The sequence below is a fragment of the Pangasianodon hypophthalmus genome, chromosome 10 (assembly GCF_027358585.1).
Source record: "Pangasianodon hypophthalmus isolate fPanHyp1 chromosome 10, fPanHyp1.pri, whole genome shotgun sequence".
Lineage (NCBI taxonomy): Eukaryota > Metazoa > Chordata > Actinopteri > Siluriformes > Pangasiidae > Pangasianodon > Pangasianodon hypophthalmus.
Window position 1 is genome coordinate 19,776,450 of NC_069719.1, and position 16,025 is coordinate 19,792,474.

At 40.5% G+C, this 16,025-nt stretch overlaps 1 protein-coding gene across 6 annotated transcripts in view; it reads right to left on the reverse strand.

The window, feature by feature from the left end:
- LOC113538672 (signal-induced proliferation-associated 1-like protein 1) overlaps positions 1–16,025 on the reverse strand; it is a 57,912-nt gene that overhangs the window by 10,563 nt on the left and 31,324 nt on the right. For all 6 annotated transcript variants that reach the window (XM_053237437.1, XM_053237436.1, XM_026933921.3 and 3 more), the window contains 9 exons: positions 15,178–15,281; positions 14,578–14,735; positions 7,452–8,031; positions 5,125–5,399; positions 4,330–4,605; positions 3,326–3,475; positions 2,195–2,316; positions 1,592–1,680; positions 1,106–1,503 (listed from right to left, as the gene is read on the reverse strand). In XM_053237437.1, coding sequence (XP_053093412.1) covers positions 1,106–1,503; positions 1,592–1,680; positions 2,195–2,316; positions 3,326–3,475; positions 4,330–4,605; positions 5,125–5,399; positions 7,452–8,031; positions 14,578–14,735; positions 15,178–15,281 — 2,152 coding nt within the window. The remainder of the gene's footprint in view (positions 1–1,105; positions 1,504–1,591; positions 1,681–2,194; positions 2,317–3,325; positions 3,476–4,329; positions 4,606–5,124; positions 5,400–7,451; positions 8,032–14,577; positions 14,736–15,177; positions 15,282–16,025) is intronic.

The window sequence follows — 16,025 nt, forward strand, 5'->3', positions numbered from 1 at the left end:
AAAAGTATTTTATTCCTCTTATACCACTCATATATTGTCAGGTTCCTGAGAAACTTGAAACTCTTGTCCTGTTACAAAGTGTTGACACTCGAGACATTTTTTAAAATAAATGTCTCCTTACAGAAAGATTACAGAAACCATAACAATGACTATGCAACAGTCAGTTCCGGTCCACTAATCTGATTGGCCGAGCTCCATTCCAAGAGTGCCTATATTTCCTATAACCGCACTGGGACGTTTCACTGCGTGGATCACTCCACTCATCTGTGTTCGCCACGTAAAATTCCACTTCCTAGCTCGAAACTGCTACTACGGTAGACTTAGTGACATGATCATCAGTGGACATGGAAAATGATATTTTTCAGGAATTTTCCTGGAAGCACCTTTAACAGGAATGTACAAATCAGCGTGAGCTAGCTAAAGAGCTAGCCAACGGGCGATAAAGTGAGTGTGGATTCTTTCGGATCTATTTCCGCTAGTGGAGCAAAAATAAACAGAACATTTGGCCATATTGTCTCCTAAATGGCACTTACCCAATATTAACTTCTTGTTTGTAGAACTGTTGTATAAAAGCAATATCACACTCACAATCGTGCGGTTATACTGAATATTAGCACGGCTGTGATGACCTACGGCCCACAGCTATCAACTTTCTGCATATGCCGAATCACAGTCATGCCAGTGTTCAGCATAACCGCACTCTTACTCATGTGATACTGCTTAACCATATATTTTTTCTATGTTAAATAACAGCATTCCTTTTATTATTTTACTTGGATACTTGGACCGCCATACAGTCCCTGTGTTTGAGATGTTACTATAGAATTGATAACGTGTTAGAACGTGGTCATTAATATAAACTTGTGCTTTAAATTACAGCCAGAACTTCTGTCAGAGTCGTGCTGTTTTAGAAAATTAGTCAACACCTTCTGACCAATCAGATTCCAGACTTCAACAGCACTGTGGTTCAAAAAAAAAAAAAAAATAAATAAATAAATAAATAAAGTGCATGATGGTCTCATAAAGACATATAAAATTATAGAGGTCTGAGCTCTGGATTATTACATGCACTGTGCGCTAGTCGGTTAAGTGTTTGAAAGCATACCTGGAATAAGAGGCTGTGTCACTGACAGTATGGGAACAGGTATCTGTAGGCAGGGAGCTTTTGGCCTGATTCTCAGTGAGATCTGTGTGAAGAGGTGTCTCTGAGCCTGCAGGGGAGACCTGCGGAGCCTGACAGGTGGAGGTGATCTCCCCCCAATGAGCCGCGGCCTTCTCTTTAAGCTTAGAGCTGATGCTAACTGAAACAGAGTCAAGGTTCCTGGACGTAGCTTCACCGGCGCCATTGGCAGTAGTTCCCTGGGGACAAGCGGTTGTAAAGCCATTCAGCTCAGAGTCCAGCCTCCCACCCAAATCGAACCACTTCTCGTCACTATGTGTGGAGCTGGAGGCAAGGCTGGACAGCGTGGTGATGCTGGATTGGTTGATGGACGTAGGATCGTTCTGTAGTGTGATGGCAGAGACGTCAGATTGACCAGTGTGCAATCACATATACACTTACATAACAAGTGAAACCAGACCTTAGACTCACCTTGGAGTTCGTATTTGGGTAGAGTGATGTGTTAAGATCTTTGTGGTGTTGATCAATGTTCGTTAGGACTGGCTTTACTTTTGTCAGGTCTAAATGACAAAGGGTGGAGTTAAAATGGAAAACAAATATTTGCAGAAAAGCGTAGGGTGTGTTGGGTCACAGAGTATAAGCAAGTAAGCACTGTCTCACAAAAGTGCATTTGTAACAATTGAGCTTTACTGGCATGGCCACGTTAAATACACTGTTGCCATAGCATTTGTGTGTGTGTGTGTGTGTGTGTGATCTGTTATCTCTCATCGTCTGTTAGCTTGAGGAAATTTAGTAACTTGGTTGTATCAGACAAAGAGTTTTTTTTGTCTTGTTCACAGTGAAGGACAAAGTACATCTCAATCTCAGAGCTCTTACACTAACCACACACACTCTCTATCTGAACAGCCAGGAGTTTTATATCTGATCATTATTATGAACAAAGTGTGGTTTACCTATAAAGTCATAACCTCATAAAGTACACCGGCACAGCTAAAGCTGAAACACACATCTGATAACACAACTTCCACTACCTGCAATAAAACTGAGAGTAAATTGAACAGTACTTCCGATTACCTGATGGTGTCCTACTGGCTCCTTCTCCCTCCACCACTCTGACCCAGCTGGGTGTAACCCACACACACTCTTTCACCATTTGACGATCAGCAGCTAATGGCGAGCTGCGGTTTGCATTAAACCTGAAGAGGATATTATCAGGAAAAGCAAATATAAAACAGACTCTAAGCAAACTATAAATAACTTGAAGAAGCAAGGCCTCCTTATTAATGCGCAATCCATCAGATGAGTTTGTATCCATATTCTGATTCAATGACCATGTTAACGGTACATAGAATATACATTTATTTTTTGTTATTAAATAAAAATACATTTGGTTTTCCTACTCTAACAGACCTGATGCTTTGTGATTACAAAGTGTACAGAAGCATCAGTATTGTGTTTTATATTATGTAAGAGAAAGTCCGGGTCAAAAATGACATTTTCTGGTTTAAAAATGACATAGAAGCTAACAACAAATCAACGTTAAAAAATAGACAGAAACATTATTAGAAAATGAATAGCTTCCACAGTACACTCAAAACGAATTCTTTGAATGCTCTAGCAATAAGACTAAGGAGGAACGTGCAAATAAAATCTATATGAAATCTATAAAATAAAATATGAGGTTGTCAAGTGTAGTAAAACATCACAACTGTATGGAGACGGAGATAACTTAGAGTGTTCTATTGCTTTAACATAACAAGTGAGTCCTTCTTGGTCTTATTTGATCAACAAACTGATTCGCCAGTGAATGAATTGGTATTGCTTTTGTCCATCATCTAGCTCAAGAATAAATAAATGTATAAAAAAAAGGTACATGACAAGTGGCAAAGAGTTAACTCTTTTTTGGACTAGCATGGGATAATTAAAACTGTTGTGTATATGCCAATCCCTGAACTACGTTTGCTACCAAAAATGAAATGCGGGTTATAACATTACTCAATGGTTACAGTCATAGCTTATTTAGGCTACTGTGTTATAATAATAATAATAATAATAATAATAATGACGACTCTTTCACGCAAGTATGCTGATTGATTCAAAATGTCATGGAGTAACATGGCAGTTGCTGGTATGCTTTTCAACTAATCAGACTGTATGTTTGGGAACTAACTGGTGTGTAATTATTTGATCATTTGCATCACCTACCCATCTGGATTGGACTTCTGACGCCAGTGGGTGGAGCTGGAGCTGGTGTCACTGGAGAATGATTGGTTGTTGGGGGAGTTGCGGGTATGGGGAGACCGCCCCATCACAATGGAGCAAGCCAGGGCGTAGTTATCAGAGCCTGGAGAATATCTGAGAGAGAAGAGGATCCTGTCAGCTTCACTACATTACACTACAATATTACAGGAGGAAGTTACATCTCATAATCAATGAAATCTTTAAGTCAGCAGTCTTTATAAAATAAATAATGCGTTAGTTACGGCAATAAAGTTCTTTGAAAGGGAAACCACCAGAGTGCATTAACAGAGTTAAAAGCAGCATCAACAGCAATTTTGACCAACTTAAGCATATGTTCATGTACATGCTTTACCCTGTAATGTCTAAATAAGGTCTAAATAAGTGATGAGTGAACGTTTCCGCTGGGAACTAGATCAATTCAATTCTATTTATATAGCGCTTTTAACAGTGGACATAGTCATATCAACATTTGTGTTTCATCCAGTGAGGTTACCAGGTGAGATGTGGGGAACTTCAAAAATTTGGTGGAGCAAATAGAATGACATTAAAGAGCTGGAGGTGTTTTTTTTTTTGTTTGTTTGTTTTTATACACAAAATGAATGTGGCTTGATTTATGGTTGCATTTAGGCCTATCTGCCACCCATCTGTGGAAAAAATAGCGGCACATTATCAGATAGTGAATTGAGTGTGTCCTCAATTCACATAAAATACATTTCATGGGGTTTTTTTTCCCCCCCCTCGCCTCCATTTATTGCAGCAATATGACACATGATTGAGTCAGACGCACATGTGACTGGGATAGAAAGCAAAGTGCAATGGCTTTACTATAAAGTTCTGATTGAAACACTGAACGTAGGTCTACTAGCCAGACATTTCAACCCTCAAAAGCAGGAAGATTGGAAACATTTCATAAACATTTCATAAATTCACAGAATTCTCCTATCTACTCATTAGGATCTGAGAGATACCGTTTAGCGTTCAGTGGGCGGCCTTCACTGGACACACTGCGAGGGAGGAGTGAACCACGTCTTGCGTAGTCCGAATTCTGCGTCTTGCTTAGTGTTGCCCCTTGGCCTTGGTTGACATTTCGATTCTGGGAAGTGCAGACCACAGTCTGTGGAGGAGCGGTGGGTCGAGGCCACTTCTCATTGCTATTGCGAAAGGGGAACTTGTACTCATAGGGCATCCCCTCCTTGTGGTTCTTGTAGTCTACTAGTGGCATGTGGTATATCTCCGAGCAACCTCTTCAGGGAAAAAAAAAAAAAAAAAAAAAGCAAACAGTCACTCAGTAATTTAACTGCCAGCCACACAATGCAGATAAATGAGGTTCTAACAACCACAAAACGGCTGTCAGGAAGCTGAGAAATTGCAACAACCCAGATAAATCAGAGACAATGGCATCAAATATAAATCAAATACAGCACGCTACATATGAACCCTGAGCACAACCAGATGATAAAGGTAACGTCTATATTATATATATATATATATATATGTTCTTTTACAAATGCCATTTTACAAGTTTACTGAAGCTTGTTTCTCAAATAAGCATGTACACTATATCTCAATATCCCAACATGCACAATATTGTTACCATGGATACATCAAATTGGGCCATTCTCCATTTGTAAGATAAATACTGTCCTGTTCGGAATGCAATTAAAGGCAGCTATCTTCTAAACCTGAACCTGAAGACAGCATCTCATGCACACTCATAATGAAGATAATATAACAACATTTAGAATTGAGCAGCGTAAGATCACCTGCGGGGAGTGGAGTCCTCATGTGGAGGGATGATCACCACTCGGACCGTCACTGAGGTGCGCAGCAGGTCAATGATTTGCTCGTGTGACAGCGTTGCCACGGCCACCTTGCAGATCTCTACCAATCGGCTGCCCTGCCTCAACCCTGCCTGCCACGCGTAGCCGTAGGGCTCGACGTCAGCTACAACGCCCTCGAAGTTCACATGGAAACCGAGCTGGCCCAGAGCGTTCCTCCTCAGCGTCATCTCCTTCGTCTGACTCCCCTTAGTCACTAGCTGAGGAATAAACAAACAAGATGCCAACAAGTCAAAACTAGTACATTTTCATTCCAATGACATACTAGTTTGAGATTTTATTTATTGTGTTGAATATATTACATAATTGCGGCGTAGCATATCAATTCTTCTCTTTATGGATACACCAGCTGCAATAATGTGCAATAATTATACAGTTGTTTTCTGCATATCTGGAATTTCTGCTAATAGTTTTGAACACGCAAACTTCAAATCTGCAGAAAAATTTGTGGATGGAAACCCCACCACTTACTTCTGTGCCAGCTGATAGTGTTTAACTCCTTTTAAACCTTTACATGTTTTTACTTTTTAAATAATCAGTCTTAAAACTGAGGTCAGCTCTGGTGGTGATAGCATTTGTCCTTATTCCTTTGTTCTGACTAAAAAAGTATTTCAGAAGTACATTTTATTTTGCTCTTAAGAGGCTAGTCAGATAGATTTTCATATACCTGTATGGTTCTTTATGGGTGAACACTATATGGACTTTTAATCTGGTACTGTGATACATCTCTATTTCTCAGAATAGCATGTTAAACAAACGAAAATGATTAATGTCTGAAAGTAAAGGTAGTATGTGGAGGATGTTAGTATTTTTTAGCGGTTTAGAATGATTAGCGGATACTCGTTTTATTACACAGGACACTCTGGCATATCACACAGACATGATTATCCTGCACCATTTTCAAGTTGCTTTTCAAGTTCTACCAAGTTGCTCGGCCCATGTCCATAATGATGTTAGCAAAGATGTTATTTGCATTTAATATACAGTATGAAAACTAGAAACCCAATACCTAGGGTACAATGACACCTAGAATAAATGATCAACAGCGCATGGACCAAATATAATCTAATTTATGACAATGTTGAGGTGTTCAGTAAACAACAACAATAGCTATATGGTCAAAAATATGTGGACACGATATGTGGGCCTTCCCCAAACCATTGTCTGGAATGTCTTTGTATACTGTAGCATTAAGATTTCCCACTGGAACTAAGGGGCACAAACTTGTTCCAGCATGACAATCCCCCCTGTGCACAAAACAAGCTCCATGAAGACATGGCTTGTCAAGGTTGAAGTGAAAGAACTTGATTGGTCTGCACAGAGACAACTGCGTGCCAGGTTTTCTCACCCAACATCAGTCCCTGACATCACTAATGCTCTTGTGGCTGAATGAGCAAATCCCCACAGCCACGCTCCAAAATCTAGTGAAAGCCTTCCCGGAACTGTGGAGGTTATTAAAACAGCAGAGGGGGAGTAAATGTGAAATGGGATGTTCATGAAGCGGTGTTATTGTCAGGTGTCCACAAACTTTTGGCCATATAGAGTACATACAAGTGACAGCGACTACAGACGCAAACACAAGCATAGCGGTAGCTAGGAGTGCTATACCTTTAAATAGGTCTGTGGGGAATTAAATGACACCACTGAGCCACAAAGCTCCACTTGTGTGAGACTGATGACAACGCTTCTTGTGTGTGTGTGTGTGTGTGTGTGTGTGTGTGTGTGTGTGTGTGTGTGTGGATAATTATCTACCATACTATTACTACACTGCCACACACAGCAATCAAATCTAGGCAGTGGCCAAAAGAACAAAAGAGCACACACCGACAGATAAAATGTCTGACTGTGCGTGTGAGTGTGTGTGTGCGCGCGAGTGAGAGAGAGAGAGATAGCTAAGGGTAAACTGAGGTAGTGTTTACTTGTCCTTACAGATGTTTAGTGCATGCAATTTGCACTGTCACTCTGCTTAGCTTTTTACAATTGTTTCACCTGTGTACTAAATGTCTCCATACTGCCTTCTGTGTTTATTGCAATGTGTCGTTCTCATGAAACTGTAGCTTTAGGCATTGTCTTACACTGGTCACATTATTTGCGCTTTATGTAGCAATTTATGAACAGCCATGCCATGGTATTATATGATGCGCATATGTTGCACATGTATATAGGCATAATACCAAATAAAAACTCTCTTTACTTGAATAATATTGTCAAGTGCGTCAAGTCTTAACTACTATATGAAGGCTCACACTGACCTCCAGGCGTTTGACGACCTCGCCGAAGTCCTCTGTGTTGTTATTGATGGATCGCAGTGAAACACTCTCACCACGCTCATAGTAGATCTTCATGGAGGCAGGGCTTCCCAGCGACCAGCCAATCACATCTCTTGTGGAGCAGTTGAATGCCAATGCTTTGATCTCCTGGTCGAGGATAATGACAAACTCATTGGAGATGGCCAGCAGACCCTCGCGCTCCGCCCCCATCGCCAGGTCCTCCAAATGCACCGCCCATGTGATTGCGCCCAGGCTGCGCAGCTCTGCCCCTGCGTAAGGGCGGATCTTCTCCTTTCTCTTATGTGCCAGAGAGATGAAAGGAAATTTTCCCGATGATTCCACCGGTGTGCTGGTGACATGCCGCTCGGCCAGGTCGCGCAGATACTCCTGACGCGTGCGTGTAGCCATGGCGCCAAACTTGGACGATTTGTGAGCGGCGTTCTCAGCGTTGACGACTTTCGTCAGAAGGAACTCTCTGAACACGGTGGATTTGGGTAAAGTCACTTCTTTGGGGATTGGAGGTCCAAACGAGGGCACATCACTCGAGCGACTGACTGCCACACTGCGAGCAAAAAGCAAAACATTATTTGGAATTGTGTGTTTTAATACAAATAGAAAGTTTCTCTGTGTACAAGATATTTTTAAAAAAAAAACTGTGATAAACCAGATCAAATTCAAAACAGCATTCAATATAAACACAACTACTGCACTACATTGTAAACATAAAATCTAGAATTAACTAACCTCAGAAAATTGTCTGAAAAAAAGAATTAAAATAAAAAAAGTTGATTAAAAACTAATTACACTAATGCACTATCTATTGACCAGCTTAAAATCCGATTAGTGTGATTTCATTTAATTTCATTTCTGCAAATGTGTGATGTGCTGACTGTGGTGTTGTCCAAGTCTATATTCAAGCTTTTTTTTCCCCACAATTACTTCCTATACTATTTAGTAAGTGCTTTGATGAGTGCACATTGAAGTATAGTCACACAAATCACTGCTGTACTGAAATATGAAAAAATGAAAGTTGGTTCTTAATTTATCCTACAAAATAGCAAAGCCTGAAACCACTAGAAAAAGAACAGTGGTTTGGCAGTACCTAGTTGCAAACCACAAAAAAGAAAGAGCACTATTTAGTCAGGTTTCTTGCTTGGCATGCACTGTAGAGGGACAAAAGAAGTAGGTCGAGTGGACTCTCCCTCGGGATAGCTGGAAAGAAGTACTAGGAAGGTCAAAGTGAGGTAAAAAGCAAAAAAAATAAAAAATCCATTATTATCAAGCAAACAATTTTCCTTTGGCTATTGTTCCTGCCAAGCCTTTTCACATTCCTTCACAAATAAGGGTGTGAACTTTCCAGGGTTTTTGTTGGGTTACGAACTTCTGATACTGCCTCATGATGCTGTAGCTGACCACCACTGAATTACTCCCACACACACAAACTGTCAGTAACAGGCTCTTATTTATCTGCAAACATGATGACTGTATGTAGTGAGACAGTGCAAAAAACACAGACAAACGCACATAACAATTCACTATAAGGAAATACAGAAACACCACAAAATGATTAAATGTAATACAGCAGTGGTCCCAAAGTAAAACCTTAAACACAGCTCCACCAGTTTGCACCAAACTAATTGTTAGACTAAAGAAACTAAAACTAGGCAGGTCACTCGGACAAAAGTGTCTGTCTGGAAATGAGAATGAAAATATATGGAAACGAGAGCGAATGCAGGCAGGTCTTTAAAATCACACGTCTTTGAGTCCATAGATGAAAGGTAGGAAGAACAACTTCAGACTGTGGACAGAAATTTGTTAGCCAGGATTTCTTCATTTTTTTTTTTTTTTTTTTTAGGGTAGATCCACAAAAGTTCATAATCTTCACTAGCCAACATGAGCTAACAGGATTTCCAAGAGGATTCATACTCAAAAGGATTTAAGCTTCACTGCTACGTGGCTAGCTAACATGAACCAACATGCCAGAATTTTCAAGTTGCATGCATACATGTTTATAATCTCCATAGCTAACGCTAGCTTATGCACCAACATGGGATAACCTGAAAAAAAATAGATTTCAGAAAATCCGAGTGCAAGTCCTATGCTTATTCAGAAACGTCTGATGCTGTACCATTCAATACTACATTAAGACATGTCCACTGGCGGCCTGCGATCTGCAGAAACTTCCTGGTTTGTGACGTAAAACTAGATCAATCAGTGTCCAAGAGAAAAATGTACACTAGGATGTTAGGATCAAAAGAGAGGATAAAGCACAGCTCAATGGATATTACACAATACAAAAAGTGTGACCTGTTTTACTTTATACATGAAGCCATGGCAGCCATTCAAGACTTTTGCTGCTCTTGATAAGTGCAACCTGGAGAATTGGAGTCATTTGCAGCACAGTGAGAGAGGCTCAGTCTTTCAAATAGCCCCAGGCGTAGGTTAGGGGGGAGATGAGGAGCGGGACTACAACTGTGGATACTGAAACCATCATGGCTTCATTTAAAATATACTGCATTTCTTGCTGTGGGTTGGTACATTTCGCAAGATTGCATATAAAAATTCTTTCGTTTTAATCCACTACGGTTTAAATACATACGCACAGATTATGACATATCTATTATTCTAGCACATGGAAGACGTAGGGAAATCAGCCACTTCTACTGCAGCAGAGCATGTAGTATACAATGGACTCAAGGACTTTTTCACTTTGCCTACATTCCCAAAGTACGGGCTTCGTTGTGGAGCGCAGGCTTAAGGGGAACATTTAGCCCGGAGTCAGCTCTTGTCTTTAACGCTCATAACCATAGTGACAACCAATGACAAATACTTAAATGTCTTCTCGGCTGTCCACGGTCTATTCAAAAGAGAGTACATCCTTCGTAGCTTATGAACCAGTTATTCTCCTCATACTGATACCTCTCACTTGCTCACAAACTCCCACAAAGAGAAACAAACTTGATGGCTAATAAATATTTTGGCTAATATTGTATTAACTGATTACAAGTCTGTACACATGTTAATAATTCACGCTGTAAATAATTCTAAGCGAAGTGATAGGGTATATCATATACTGTATGAAGCCTCTATTAGCATTTGCACTACTGAAGAACTTCTGTCCAAAACTTCCTTTTTCTTTGGAACGTTTATGAACTACCTTGTTATTTTCACTACCTGGCATATATAATAATATTTAGTAGATAGCTTTAATCCTCTTATGGGTTATGAGCAGTGCCTGTCCTCCTACACTGAAATGAAACCCATGCCACTGTGAATAATTTCATTTTCATCAATCAACATCCACACCCACTTCTGACAACTGCCTAAGGCTAAATTCTGTTGGGTAATTTAATACACCTTTAAATGTATAGGTCTCAGAGTCTGCTACCAAAACCTGTAATCCATTCACAATTGTATGCAAAAGCAGTTCAATGAAAAGATCTAATTAAAATTTTCTATCCACATGCAATAGGTTCAGATTAACCACACCTTCAGTAAGAGTCCAGTGATGAATCGGATGGACAAGCAATGCCTCGGAGACAGATGTGTGCAGATACAGGATTAAAGCCGCGCCAAGGACAAATGCAGCTAGCAGAATATCACAAACAATTTCTTCTTGTTAACGCTATATTTCCTAGAGCAAGCTTCCTCTTCGATTTCAACTTCCTCTCAATCATTTGAAGAAAGAATAAATTAAGTGTCCAGAAAGAAAAAGGTGGTCGTCATCGCTGTTATATTTTCAGAATCCAATAATGCTGAGACAGTGACGTCAAGAAAGAAAAAGAAATCAGAACCACACATTTAAAAAGGGCTCATGCCTTTTTTTTTAGGATTCATTTATCTCCATTTGTTCCTGTGGGGTGCTATGAAATCCAGATTTCTCTTTCCCATTGCGTTCTTGGAAAAAGAAAAAAAAATATTCTCAACTAAATGTTTATATTTCAAGCATACAGAACTGAATGGTGAGCCTTTAAGAAACCCTATTAAGACAAAAACTAATGGAGGGTTCCAACGGCAGGTGTGTGTGTGCAGCTTGAGAGAGAGCAAAGCCTTTTCTGTGAGCAGCGAATGGTGTCATTCAGCTGAAAAACTAGTGCATGTATGAGTGTGTGCGAGTGCATGTATGAGGGTAGAGGACAAAGGTCTTACGAGTCCTGCACACACACCACTTAACTTCTGCAGACTCCTGAGGCAGTCAAAAGGAGATGTGTGTGTGTGTACATGTGTGTGTGTGTACATGTGTGTGTGTGTACATGTGTGTGTGTGTACATGTATGTTCAGACTGTTTTTGATTTTTATAATACCATCAAAACATTTCTTTTTTTTTTTAATCTGCTTAATCATTAAAGCCTTTTTCATCTGGAACGCCCAGACACAAAATACATGGCAAAAAAACTGCACACATTAAAATGATTGAAAAAAATGTAAAAACACGTTACATGGTCTGGAATCAGTGCCCCGGTACCTCCATCACATTAGATAACAGTTCATGGAGCAGACACATAGTCAAACTTAATCAGAGCAGCATGTACTATACACCCGCTATAGAGCTCTTCTGAAATGGTCTTCATAGTTTAACTCATTATGACATATACGTGACAAGTGGAGTGTTTCACTAGGATTGATACTGAAATCTATAATTCTCAGAAATAGGACAATTTTAAGTCACAATCAGAAGCTATAGACTATAAACAGACAAAGTAAGTAACAGAATTGAAAGTATAACTATTTTATATTGACTTTCTGTCCTATTGTTCACCCTGAGGAAGAGAAGGCACGATAGCATGCTGGGAAGAGGTGTTGTGGAGCTTGCTAGCAGTGGACAGAAAAGATCCCCAATAGCACTTCTTTGTTCACCTAGGTAGAATGAGCTGTTGGCTAAAGGTGCTCCTGGATATCACACCATGGGCAGAATCTTCAAAATGCTCTCAAAAACGGGTACCATCCTCATCTGTGGTCCACACTAACACAGGTAATACTGAAAACACTTTTTTGTTTTGCCCACACCAGCATTCAGCATTTTTAATCCAGATAATTTAGACCACCTGTGATTTTTAGCACTGCACCATTTCCACATCCTTGCCCTGTACAGTGACAGGCTTGACAGGCTCTCCAACACACAGGGATTCCTCCACCACTTCCTTTGTCTTGCTAATGTTAAGCTGAAGATGGTTTTCCCTGCACCACAGGACAAAGTCCTCCACAAGCCTCCTGTAATCATTATAATCACCTAATTATAAATGCACCCTACAAGGGAGGAATCATTCAAGAGTTTCTGCAGGTGGCATGAGCTAGTGTACTACTGAAAGTCCAATATAGACAGTGAAGAGGAAGGGAGACAGGATGGTTCCATGGGGTACCCATGGTCTGCCACACTTCTGGGGCCTCACAAACTGTAGCCTGTTGGGCTGTCCAAGATCCAGGAGACTGAGGCAGAATGGAACATGATCCTTCCAGTGGCCCCGACTGTGTCCAAGTGTGAGTAAACTCAGTGGAGCATATAGATCAGAACATCCTCCACAACTGTATGTGCCTGGTAGGGGTCTTGATGGTCCATTACCAGAGATAGGAGCTGTTTGAGGACCAGCCCCTCAAAGGTCTTGATGATGTGAAATGTTATTGCAACAGGCCCATAGTGTTTGTGGGTACTCGGGTGTGTTGTCTTTGGAACTGGGACTATGCAGGAAGTCTTCCAGAGCTAAGACACTTTCTGCGGTGTTAGGGAGAACAGGTACTGCAGCACCCTACAGAACTAGCTGGCACAGGTCTTCAGCACCCTGGGGCTGATTCCATCAGGCCCCCACAGCCTTGCCTGTGCAAACTTTACAGTAGACAGCAGGAGTGGTATTCTCAGTAAGTATGGGGATCACTGGGGGTGGTGCCCTCTGTGTTTTGAGGGGATGTCACAGGGACTGAGGGAAGGAGGAAAGGGGGTGGGGGTAGCACCTAGGCTGAAAGAACCCCAGCTGGCACAAAGGTGCTAGAGTTGGAGGTGTTTGGACAACAATACTAGCCCTAACCAGGAACCTCTCCACAACTCAATACTCAACCTGTTTGTAGCCACTTAGGGTCCTCATTCCAATCCAGACCTGCTTCACACTGTTCTGCTGCAGCTTGCACTCCAGCTTGTCCTTGTATTTGTCTTTGCCCTCATGAAGCCACTACATCAGCTCTGCTGACCCTTTGATGTCCTTCCTGTCTCCTGACCTAAAGGCCTTCTTTTTGTTCAGTCTTTTAGGTCCTTTGCATTCTGTGGTTACTGGCAAAATGTACCAGACTCTCTCTAGACCACATAAAGGTCTCAAAAGACCAGAAGGTGTTTAATGATATTAAAGATGGATTTTTCAGCACAGCAAAGTTCCTAAATGTACTTGGTCAGTTAAGCCCAACATATAAACAATCAACACAAAAGCACACAGACTCCTTAATCATTTGTGTATCAAAGTTATTTCCTGACAGGAAGACAAACACAGTTTTTTTTTAATATTTGCCAGTGCTTAATTTGTATTTTAAAAAAAAAAGGTACCAGAACAACAAGAATGGCAAAAGGTGATCCAGCAAATGGGCAGGGAGGGAAGTTATTCCAGTACATATAAACACAACAACACTCCAAATGCTTCACATAATAGAGTAGTGTTGAATGCTGGGCTATAGGGCTAATAGCATAGGTATGATGACCATGGTACAACGAGGGATTCTGCAACCATTTCAGTGATGCTGCAATCATTTCAGTGATGCTGTGGGAGGACTGGAGGAGTCAACAGCACAGCAGGATCCAGCACAAATTAAGTGCTTGCTAAGCCTGTGTTCCACTTGCATGTACCAACTTGGTAGATTACTTGCTAAATTGGCCAACCACCACAAATAGTGGCTACAAATTATGTAAATGGTGCCTATCAAAGTAAATCTGACCTAAGTATCTATTTCTTACATAAAACCAACCAACTTAAAGTCATCAGAGTAACACTTTAACTTCACATAGCTGATTTGACTGTGAAAATGCAGCTCAAGAATGTTACACCTGCCTGATTTTTGGGGGGCCGGTACATGTACGCTCTATTTAACAACATAACTGAACTTGTACCCCTTTGCTTGTTCTGGTGTTTACCTGTAGCAGGTGTTGTCAGAGCAGGGATTGTGAACGCGGACGATGATGAAGACATGTTGGAAATGTGAGCGGATGTGTTTGGGGGTGAAGGGATGAGCTCCTGGCTCCTGGAAAACGATGGTGACTATATCATTCCCAATGTGCCTTTTCCGCAACAACTGCACAAAAAAAGAGAAACTTGAGCAGTAGTACAGACAGGCCATGTCACCAGATGTATATTGACATAAAATAACATTAAATATTATGTCATATGAAATGCAAGTTTCTGAAGCACTGTATTGTATCTCTCAGTCTCAGCATTACAGTAGCATTCATAATATCCCAGCAACGACACAGACTACATAACTACTTCATAATTTTACTTTCCAGTAGCCAAATAATAATTGTAATCTGTAATTTATTACTTATGTGACACCTCATCTGGTAATAATGATGTCTGAGGCAAAATCACAATTACACAAACAATTATAACTAGAGATACAGGGATCTTCAGCAAAGTGTTGAAGAACTGGTGAAGTAAGCCCCAAAGCAAGATCATAAGTTTTAAAACTTGATGAATGGCAGATACTGCATGGAACAGTGAAAGAAACATTGCTTAACCTGCTGTTTGTTGTTTGGAGTGTATGGCAGCATAGTTGTCACGTGAAACATGATCTCATAGTCCTTGTATGCAGTGTACAGAGAGTGTGTCCCAGTGGAATCCGCTAGAAGAGAAGAGTAAGCCAACCATTAATAACAACAACAACAACAACAATTTTTTAATCATTATTTAGTGATTATCTCACACTCTGACACTTCACAGGAGAAAAATAAAAACAATACAGAGAAATTATATAACACTACATTCACACTAGCAAATGACAAGTTGCATGTCACTTTGTTTTTCTCTTATGGGCATGTTATGTAATGATCACTACTGTTGTCACTTCTGGGTATGCACTGTCCAGTGTTTTTTTTTTTTTGTTTTTTTTTTTTTAGTTCTCAAGAGAAACAAGAGTAGCTGTATACAGTAGGGCTGTGTCATATCGTATCATCCATGATGTACCGGTACAATTCCTCCCCATGATAAGAATCGGTCAACCCGCGATATTGACGTATTGATGTGTTCACACGCCGCGACATGGACATCTCATAAACAGAACGAGAGCAAGCAAGGCGGAAGGTGGAGTTCCAACCCTAGATGAGGAAGAAGAATTGATCCCCCAAAAAGGAGCTTCCTGTGTAATATGTAAGTGGGTCGGATACAGAAGATCAGATGTGAATCGAACATCTGCGATTTGTAAAGTGTGTCAAAAACCCGTATCAAATAAAGGGTGGAAACACGTCAAATTTGTTCCACCACATCAAGCAAAAACACTGACCAGAATATGAGGAAAGCCAGAAGACAGCGTTCAATTTTACTATTTTCATATCGTCATTTATATCATTGCCGCAAAAACTACCATGAA